At 37.6% G+C, this 11,152-nt stretch overlaps 1 protein-coding gene across 6 annotated transcripts in view; it reads right to left on the bottom strand.

Annotated features, from left to right (window-relative positions):
• Positions 1–7,072: 7,072 nt before the first annotated feature.
• The window catches only part of LOC134093082 (immunoglobulin-like and fibronectin type III domain-containing protein 1), a 30,925-nt gene continuing 26,845 nt past the window's right edge, over positions 7,073–11,152 (bottom strand). For all 6 annotated transcript variants that reach the window (XM_062546381.1, XM_062546383.1, XM_062546382.1 and 3 more), the window contains 4 exons: positions 9,278–9,470; positions 8,878–9,171; positions 8,193–8,513; positions 7,073–7,232 (listed from right to left, as the gene is read on the bottom strand). In XM_062546381.1, coding sequence (XP_062402365.1) covers positions 7,228–7,232; positions 8,193–8,513; positions 8,878–9,171; positions 9,278–9,470 — 813 coding nt within the window. In that variant the 3' untranslated portion in view covers positions 7,073–7,227. The remainder of the gene's footprint in view (positions 7,233–8,192; positions 8,514–8,877; positions 9,172–9,277; positions 9,471–11,152) is intronic.

The following is an 11,152-nucleotide window of genomic DNA, read 5'->3' as shown; positions in this document are numbered from 1 at the left end:
TGTTTAGTGATGTATTGTGCTCATACGTTTACGTACCCTGTACACACACATGCTAAAGTTGACTAAAATGAGGAAAATTTATCCCAATGCCTTGATTTAAAAATTAGAATGTCCAATGTTTAAAGACATCACTTTTCTTTGTGAATGAATAATGTATCATAAATAAATACATGTTCTTCCTCAGAATACAGGGGCCATATCCCCATGTTCAATTTTCATAGAAGCAGGCCGTTATTTCATGGATCCAGGATACTATACATCCTGATAAAGTTCCCTTGGCCTTTGGAATTAAAATAGTCCCAAATCATCACACACCCTTCACTATATCTCACACCTGGCATGGAGTACTTTCCATAAGATCATCTCTCAATGCAAATCAAACCAGCTATTAGGCTCACTGAAATAAAACCATGCTAATATCTGCCTACCTCTATGAGAATTTAAAATAGTATACTTATGGCACCTGTATTTTTAGGAAGGACATTTATTTGTATGATTCATTCACAAAGAAAATCGGTCTCCTTAAAGGTTGGATTTTTCCTCAAGAATTCCTTATTAATTAAGGCATTAAGATCAATTTCCAAAATATGAATCTTTTTAGTCATCTTAAGCCTTTAGCCCTGTTAGTTTAAAAATTACCTTAATTTGAAGTCTGAAGGTAAGCATCCAAAACTGATGATTCACCTCTACCAAACAATGAACAATTTCCTTCTTTGAGTCTTGCTTTTGAATCTCGAAGGAAATCTTCACAGGAGGATCATTTCTGCTGTTTTACTTAAAATTGTGATAGTCAATGTCAAAGATGCCCATGATTTGTGTTGTCCATATATCCACCAGTCAGCATGCAAAACACACAAGGCTGGTCTGGCCCTGTTGTTATACCCCCCACTGTAAAATGTGTGGCCACTTTTTAAAAGTACAATGCAGGTAAATGGAAGAGTAGTTTGGCTTCGTTCACGACAACTCAGAGCTGGCCACATAGCTTCCTCAAAGTAAAATGCTATAAAATAATACATATGTTTTGCTATTATTTCTGTCAGTGGATCAATTTGATGTGTGTTACAGTGCAGGTTGCAGTAGATGTAAAGTGTCTGCACAAAAATCTTGTTTTTGTGCGCAAGAAAAACAAATGGTTGATTTGCAGCTTTTCTCCAAAGTATTTCCATACAGGTCTTTTCTTCTTCCATGCGTCTTCTTATTCTTTTCACTTATTGATGGTTGTCGTTCACAGTTCAAAATGAAAGTTGCCACTTTGAGTGCAATACATCAAAAATGTGCTTTTCAAGTTGACAATCCATATTGATGACCTTGGTGGTTTACGCTGGAAATGTGTAGTTCATAAGAGATGATCTGTGTTCAGAGTTTGAAATATGCTGCTAAACATTATAATGTTTGTTTACTTCTAGTGTTGTGTGATTTTCTACATGTTAATATATTGTGTACAAGCTTCTGTCATGTGAAGAGAAAGGTGATTAATCATGATTAATCACAAAAAGAGCTGTATAGTAAAAGAACAATACGGTATGTTATGTATTTGATTCAATTTTCCATAGCTTAACAGCACTATTTTTTTTCACAAAGACACTATTTGCACCAAATCAAATCAGACATGCCAAGTACAGTACAAGCATTTTAATGCTTACAGCATAATGTGACTTTATTCTTTTAAGCAAAGTCTTTCATTAAGATTCATTAAGGCTACTATTGTATGCCTAATGATGGTGTAAATGCTTGACACACAGTACTGTGTTACTTACGCGGCCCTGCTGGAGTTGGGTCTGGTTGGCCTAACATCTTCTGTATTTACCTCTCCAAATATGAATGGAAATATGTCCTCTGAAACATTAAAGATGTATTAGATACATATATTGAAGTCAAATGCTAGTAACATGAGACACAATTACCTAGTCCAGCCTCAGAATAAGAATCAGGATCACATTTGCCTGGTTTCATCTGACCATGTCACATAGCCTACAGTATGTCTAGCGGTACTGCAATTGGCAAGTATGATAAATTCCTCATATAAGGTTATGTGTGTAGGCCAAGGAAAAGTCATTATTTAAGTAAAAATTCATTCAGACTTTTCTAATGTATGTTTTGTACTATAAGAATCGTAAACACCAGACATTTCATTATAAAACAAGATCACAGACACTTTTTCCTATTGAAGAATCACTTAGGCTTGCTATGATGCAGGAATGATTTGATATTTGATTTGATTTTGATTTTAATGACCACACAGCCCGGCTGGTGGAATTTGTTATCAGTACTGCTCTTGGGACAGGTTCTTCTGGCAGTGGAGTGAATCTCCCAACTGAAATGATGTCTGAATAGATGTTGTAGTGTCCGTGGATGTAAGATCTAAGGTCATAGCCAATCATAGTGATAGTGCCGCACATTTCACTTGTGGTTGAAATTCCAAAACATGAAACCTTCTACAGTAGTGTTTTGAACGTGCTTGACCTTCAAAACCTCATGCTTTAACCAATAAAAGATATATTAAGAGGTCCCTCTGATCCCCATAGCATCTGGGGTAATGCAAAACCGATAGTAAACACATTTATGGTGTTTGAGGCTTCACAGGCTCCTTAGCCATGCTTTTCCAAGCTGTAGGGGGATGGGCATCTCCCTCATGAAGTGTTTGATAGGTCACTTATGTCATTAAACTATAGACATCCAATTGACCACATATCTCCCTGTCAATCAGTGTTACCTCACTGCTATTCTGATGGGAATGATTCAACACATTATCTTATTTACAGACTTGTAAGGAGGGTGACTGCATATTCTAACGAGAAGGGATGAAGAAGTGCTAAGCCTACCTTAACATAGCTGCTATTGTCACCAGGATGACGTACACAGGTAGGACACTGTTGCTTCCCAGCATTTGTCTCAGTTGACTGACTGTGATATTATTGGGACTAGTATGGTTACAAAAAATATTTGTGTGTGTGTGTATTTATGAAAAATAATAAAAGAAATAAGGAAAATATGAACACTGAAATGTATGTGTGGAACGGCATGGAAGGGTAACCATGGACACTATGTTAAGTAATGTGATGATAAAGTATTTCAGAAATGATTTGCTAATTTAACTTTTTTTTCTAAATAGACATTCACTTCTACAATCAATCAGTGGATATGCAAGAACATTGACTTCAGAATGAGTGAGTACTGTCTAAGAAACTCATGCAATACTGTAGATATCTGCCTTATCTGACAACTGCAAAACATGTGACCTCAACCTGGCAACAACGGAGGTAAGGACTGCATCTGTTAGTAAAGGCCCTGTCTGAAATACCGTTTGAAATATTTTGTTTAGATCATGGCATTTATGTAGTTCTGACAGTATCCAAGCACCTGGAGCTCCACTGAAAAACTACTACTTTATGCAAGTTTATTACAGTTAAACAGTTTAGTATAATACCCCAGGGATCTTGTAACATCTGTTCATTTAAAACTGCTCTGGATTGCTAAAGAAGACACTGCAGATATTCCTAAAATTGCCTCTACAGAATCCTGTTGCATAACATATTATACATAACAATAGTAAGTGATAATAATAATAATAATAATAATAATAATAATATAATAACAGTAATAATAACAATAAGCATAATAATGTGAAAGGACCACATATTCACAAATAACAACTACACGTTTCATACTTGAGATTTAACTGATACATATATCTTCTTCATGGCCACATATTGCAAGTCAGTTCATATGTTTTGAATCAGACTGTAAATGAGTCTAATACACCAGAGAATGTTGTATTGGTTAAAATGATATTAGCGTTAGATTATATATTTATTCATTTCCAATTTCCCCTCCTGTAGTTTGTAAAAAATACTATTACTGTAGGAACACATTTTAGTAAAGCTGGTGTAGTTTAGCTTGTCACATGCTCCTCAACAAAATGTATCACCATGTATATGACTGACATCCCACATCCAGATGTGCAGTTGCAGATGTCTTTCATACAGAAATACTGAGCAAGTACAAGCCACTTACCTATGGGTCAATGGGGTCTTGCTTCTTCAGTTCTTTCTTCTTCAATGCTTCAATGCTATCTCCAGGATTGCGATACACCCTGTCACCTTTTGTTAGGCAATAAAACCTTTTTTGCTGTGAAAGGAAACCCTACCTTCGTGCAGTTGGGCTCCATCAGCTGCCACATCGTTACTTTTATGAAAGCGTGGTACTGAAGGGCGGGGGGGTGGGGGCTCTGACCCTAAAGGTTTTAGGCTTTTAGATGAGTGATCTGAAGAAAATCAGTGGGTTTTTATTGTTGCAATCTGCAGGAAAGTCATCAACCATGTTGTTGACCTAATGAATTAAATGAATAAATCTAAACGTGACCTATGGTGTTTTGTCTATTAGGTGTGTGCGCTTCTTATGTGTTGTTTGCGGTTGGTTGTTTCGGCAAGCATTTGTATTTTTGCATATGTTTTCACTAACACCAAACTTTATCATAGTATCTGAGAGAAAACAGCTTTTGTTTGCTATTGTCATAAGTGGCTATGATTGTTTTCTTGTTTTCTTCCAGTAAATGTCGGGAGCAGAGGTTACTGCTGTGTTGGCTTTCAGAAAGACCACATACGTTGAGGAACTCTAGAAATATGATCACTCCAACGTTAAGTTTATTGGACAGTTAACCTGAAGAAGGCCTCTGATGTGGCATTTATTATCAGTCCTATGATGCCGATGCCTTTGGGTAGTGGGTGGATGAATCATTAGTGTTTCTGTATGTTGACCGTGGCGAGAATCAGTAGTTTCTGTATGTTCCTTTCATGTCCTTATTGCAAATACAGTTTGGTATGATGTGCACCTCCTACTGTAGGCTTGCTCAAATCCAGCTGCATTCATTTTAACATGAGGCAGAAGGTACCCATATGATTTTCATGCAGTATGTGGGGTAATTGTGTGCACTGTCAGTGTGGCTTTTGAGATCCATTGCAATGTAGAGTGTCCTGAGAACTGGATAAACAAAAATATAACCTCTGACCCAAGGTTCTAGAGGTGGACTTACATCCTCTTTGGGCGGTAAATCTACATTTGTCACTTGTGACTGGCAGGAATCTCCATAAAACAGGATGCTAATTAAACTGAACTCTGGAGGACAAGTGAATGTTTGACGTGAAGCATGAAAGTAACAGTTACAGTGCTTTTGATATGGAAAATGTATTATATTAGTGTATGCTATGTAATTAAGCTTTTTTGTCCTGGCTAAATGTAGCTCTTCAATCAGAAACGTGGCTGCGACCCCTGGTCACTTTGATGTCACACATCTGTTGACATCAAGCTTCTTCACATAATTCAGGCGCTATTTCACATTTATAATCATGACGTACCTCAGCCAGAAACATTTGCTAGCTTTATCAGGAGCCTCAAGCAACTCCTTTAGATTACTCATTGAAAAGGACACTTAACCACCCAACCTTGTTTCCTTGCGCATGTTACAAATTTCGGCTACTGCTTTCTCAAGAGTCTAAGGTAATCCTTAATGCAATAAAGCAAACAATGTTCTCAAGCTGAGAAAAAGCCCCCTACTGTACGTCTGCTAGTGATCTCCAATCTTGCATTTTACCCCACTGGCCAATGCTATTTTTACATGCCTGGTGTCTAGTAGTCTATCCCTTTCACACAAACTTTGAATTCTAATATCCCAATTATTAACTGGAATCTTTTTTATCCTAAACTTTTTTAGTCTCCAATCTGATTATGTCTAAAATACAATCTTCCCGGCACCATCTCTCAGTCAAACCTATCATGGATATGCAATGCCGTTGTGTTTAATATTGCCTATTGCTATATTTGCTAAATTATGGTCTCCTCAGTTACAATTTATTGATGGGCTTAGGGGTGATATTTTGGGCTCAGCAATGAAAATGTACACTTGACATTTATCGGCAAACTGTCTAGCTGAGCAGACAGACTTTCATGGTCTCAGGGTGTGTGACGTTACTGGAGCAGTGGAATAGAGGGCCCATGCTGCGTAGGGGGCTATTAGCAGAGCAATATAAAAAAATAACGTGCCACTTCTTACATGCCAGAAGAGTGCCTGTTCCTTGGGACACCACTGAAAGCACACACCATTTGATGAAGGAATGCAGGGCTAGTATTAGACAAGTGGATATATTTCTTTGAATAGACTCTTTAATGTCTCCAAAATGGTGAGTTCTGTAGCTGTTTCTTTTTATTTTCAAAATATTTGTAATTGTAGATAGGTTAAGAATTGTGTTATGAAATGAAATGAGCCTCAAAAATTGAAATGAGCCTCAAAAATTCAGGATCTCATTCAAATTTTGAATGTAGGATTTGTTTGTATGTTGTATGGTGGAGCATAGGTATTGAATTTCTAGGTCACTTTGATGGATTTCCGTCAATTGTTTCCGTACAGCCATATAGTACATCCCAAAATATGTGTCTTTTCTGGCAAATGTGATGTGAACTTTGACTTTTACTTTGAAACTGAGTTTCAAGGTTATCATGTCATTTACTCTCTCAGAGAGTGCATTGTTTTTGTTTGAAAGTACATGCCACCATCACCTCTGATACCTCTGAAATGTCAACTGGGGTAGTGATAGGAGCTCGGCGAGGAAAGATGCTTAGGAATGTCACAGATGGGCTAGTTAAAACTTGAAAAAATGTGTTGAGATTAGTGTAACAATGTAGCATAGGCTGCTTCTTCTTCTTTGTTGAAACTAACAATATTAGACAGAACTATGGACAACAAATTAATTTGATGAAGTAATAGGTGCAGTTTGAACCATTCAAATCGACAAAAGGTGAAGCAAATAGGCAGACTTTTTGTAAATTAGTATAGAAAAGGCATTGGCAAATTGGCTTTAATTCCTGGGAACTTCCTCTGCAGTGTATGCGTCGCCTGTAGCATTTATGTGTGAATAATAGCATTGTGGGTTTTATAACAATATGCTAGACTAGATCTTGTGGTAATTTTGCGGGTTTTATTTAAGTATGCAGGTACATGCCACACCAATAATGTCTTGACAGAAAAAATATTATTTATTTGAATTAATTTAAATACATAATTTTCTGTGCAAATTAGAGAACAGAAATAATTTTATTAAATTAAAGACTAACACAGAGCATTCCATTGAACATTGCAAACACAAACACAAATATTATTTCTTGTAATTTTTCTTTGAGAGGATTTCCACCATTAAGGCCAGGGCACACACTTGACTTGGCAGCACTGGTGGTTCATTCTAAAATTAGAGAAAAAATGCATTAGATTTCAGAAATTCTCATATTCTTTGTTTTACATTCTTCCTGTGTACTGGACTTCATATACTAATTGTTCTGCTATGATTTTATCATACGATTGTATTATACAGTTTTTCTCAGTCACTTGGGTGCTTTTCTCACATCACTATTAACATTTGCACAGCAGTTAGTGCATTTCTCAAAACAATTAGGGCAAACTGCAGAACCTAGTGGATATCCTTCCAAAACACGTCACTTGCTCAGCATGGATAGTCCGTGCCAGTGTCATCAAAATGAGAAGTCTTGACACCAAGATATTCAAATGGCTTTGTCATGTTTTCATGACAGTTTATTCTCTCAGTGTTTTCCTATGAAAACAGGTCAGAACTCTACCTGAAAATGTTCAAGACTTATACAGCCATTTGAAAACTACAGTAAAGTTAACCATTGGTGTAGTTATGGTAGTAAGTGAGTACAAGACATTTTTTGCCGTATATGCTCTTTGAAATGCTACAGTATTGTGACAAATTTGATAACTAGTTCAACAATTTTGTGTGTAATGATTCAAACAATGAGATGAAGACTGTTAGTTTTATTGGGAACCACTACTCAGCATTCGTAAGTATAGTTAATTTTGACTAACATGACGTAAGGAAATGATAATGTTATAAAACAGCAGAGAACTGTATGAATGTGACTGATACATGTCGAAAAGCATTTGCAATTTGTTCAGAGGAAGGAGAAATTGGTACTACGATGTGCACAAATGACTAAATGTTATGTTATCATAATAGTTATGAGAATTTCATTCTGATCTGAGAAAAGCACCAAGGCGACTGAGAAAAACTGTAATTTCTGATTTGTCTTGGACTTTCTTGAGTATCAGATTACCCTACCCTGCTATTTTCATAACCCCTTGAAATCAATTTTATGTTGGATGATGTTATTAGACCCTACTGTACCTTTGACGTTGACTTTTGTGGAACACTCGGCAGTGCCAAATGAGTTGATTGCCACCACCTTATACTCTCCACCGTCAGTGGTGCCCACTCTGAGGATATACATGGAGCAGATGCCATGGGCATTGGTGATGTAGTAGTTTTTGTTGTCATTGATGCAGGTGTCATTCAGGTACCAGAAGACATATGGTGTGGGAAAGCCACGGACAGCGCATGTCATGAAGCACTGGTAGCCTTTTGGAGGAGTGTGGACTTTCAGAGGAACCATGATGGATGGGGGCCTGTCTAAGGACACTGCCACCGGGACATTTGTTGTTGCTGCAACTGAATGATGGAAAGCAGAAGAGGAAGAAAAGCTAGTTAGGCTATTCTCTAAATATTTTCTATAAGTTACAGTAAGATCACCATGGCAAAAAGCTGTCTATGTTGAAGTTTACTTTGATAGATCTACAGGTGCTCAGATTATCAGCAAGCACTGCTATCTAATGCCCTTTAAAGTTATAACTAGTGGAATGTTGCGGTGATCCGTTATTGTTCCACAGCAATTTACAGTACATGCTTAACTTGAATCAAATGGACTAAAAAGTCTCTGTAGGTGGACTATCCAAATAAAGTGTCAAATTGTTGTGTGGACAACATTTCAATAGAAGAAGCTTTCCTCTTACCCAAATTTGTGATATATACTCACCTTTGTTACAGTTGAAACCCCAGGTGGGTGAATTAGATGGATCTGATAGACCCATGTCATTCTTGGCGTAGACGCGGAAATGGTACTCTCTCCCAGAATGTACGGTTGCGGTGAAAGTGTTGCAGAAGAGGCGATCAGCAATGGTGTGCCACATGCGGTTGTTGGACTCGTGCTCAGTCACCATGTAGTGCAGGCGGTCATCCAGCTCCTGGTCAGGAGAGGGGTCCCATGTGATGATTACTCTCCCATGGACGAGTTGTTCTAATGCCACTGGACCTGGTGGTTTAGGTTCATCTAGGTTGCAGGGGAAGTATTTTTTAATAGAATTAGGGTATTGTAGGGTAGGGGCTTGTCTAGTTCTGTCCTGTGCCTGTAAAGTATTTTTTTTTAACATGCTTACCTGTAACTCTGACCTCAATATCAAATGTGGCAGAGCCACTGGAGTTCTTGGCAGTAATGGTGTAGATTCCAGAATCTGGGCGTTGTGATGTAGGAATCACCAGGGTTGATGACCCCTCAACATTTATGATGTTAACCCATGGAGAGATGGGTTCATCATCTTTTAACCAGGTGATATCAGGCTGAGGCTCAGCCTGTAACAGGAAGGGAAGAGGCACTGTGTGTATACTACTGGCTCAGAAAATGGTGTAAGTGAGAATAAATTATTTGCTTGACAAATTCACTGGACCACAATGATTTTACTTCATGAACACCTTTGAATGTGGTGTATGGATTGCTAATCATCAAATTGTTGTATCAAGTACCAACTTGTAGAAATAGCCTATTGTTATATTTTACCATCATGTTCTAAGTATAATAGTATATTTCCCTCAATGCAATCTGTTTTGATCTGTACGAGTACACTTTGGCATCACATTTAGGTGCGTTGTTAGCCTGGCTAGCGCCTAACACTTCTCAATGAGACGTGGTCTGGCAACCAAACGTTCATTTTCTCGTATTTGAAAAAATGCCCAGATCCGTTCATTGGACGCGACCAATGTCTATCAAATGTGTCTGTGCATAGCTCATCATTGTCTTGCTTTCCCCCCTCTTCTGTGATTGGTCCCCTATCTGAGGCAAAAAATTGGGGCGGTAGTTTCCAGGCTGCCTTAGCAGCGTGAATCAAATTGCGTGCAAGGCAGCATGGGAACACCCAGGCTAGTGTATTGTATGAATTTCAGACACCTTTTTTGGAATAGAAATGATCTCTTTTGTGACATTTTCTTTCATGATTTAATTGTTAATGCACATTTTTTTACTTTATGTGAGTTCCCTTCATTTTTAAGCGACACATTGGCCACACAGCAAGCAGTTTTGCTCAGTCCCTCAGTGCTGTGCTCAATAGGTGTATTTAGTAGATTTTTAGCTGTAGATCAGAAAGGAAAATCACCAAATTTTTCAAAAGCTGTTGCTAATCTGCTGCCTCACTAAGTAAGGTAATTAACTGTACTTTCGATGTAAATTTTGTCACCAAGACTAACATCGAGCTCCTCATATATGTCGCACAACCGGTGAGGAATCAGAGAGCTAATAATGAAATTAAATCTGCTTCTAAACATTTTAAACTTTGAACCATCAATGCTAGCATTGTTATATGACTAAAGGAACGATAACTACAACCATAACCATAACCGTAACGATAAAAGCATCCACACTGACCAACGATAATGATAAGTCTCTCCTCGTATTAATGAATGTGATGGGTTCTGATTAGCAATTATCTTTTTATTGTTCTCAAAATCGGTCTGAAAGTGATCTCTAACAATATCGTTCTTCATGTCGCTATCGTTATAGTTAATGCTTGAACAGTCATATTAAATGAGAACGATATTTGTTTGTAGTTTATATAATTAGTTTTAGTTATCATTCTTGGTGTGAACGGCCCTTAAGCCTGTTCAATTCAATAAAAGCACTTTCATTGTTTCTCAAAATTCCTACATGATACAACAAATCTGAAATTGTATATGTGTACCTTTTTCTTCAAGAAGCTAAAGTGGTCCAGTGTCTTTATGCACTGAAATGCTATGACCACAAGAGCAATGGATGGTTATGCGTCTTTTTAGTTATTTCTTGTGATGGTTATAATGTTCATTCTAAGAGGGAAATATTACCACTTTAAACAGTGTAAAGATATATTCCAGGGTGGTGGTAACATAGTGGTTGAGTAGCTGAGTTAGCATGCAGTAGCCAAAACAGTTGTGGGTTCAATTCTCTGCTTCCACCATTGTGCCCTTGAGCAAGACATTTAAAACTTGATTGATATACCGGTACAGTG

Source organism: Sardina pilchardus, chromosome 9 (genome assembly GCF_963854185.1).
Source record: "Sardina pilchardus chromosome 9, fSarPil1.1, whole genome shotgun sequence".
Taxonomy (NCBI): Eukaryota; Metazoa; Chordata; class Actinopteri; order Clupeiformes; family Clupeidae; genus Sardina; species Sardina pilchardus.
This window is presented reverse-complemented; position numbering and strand designations above follow the sequence as displayed.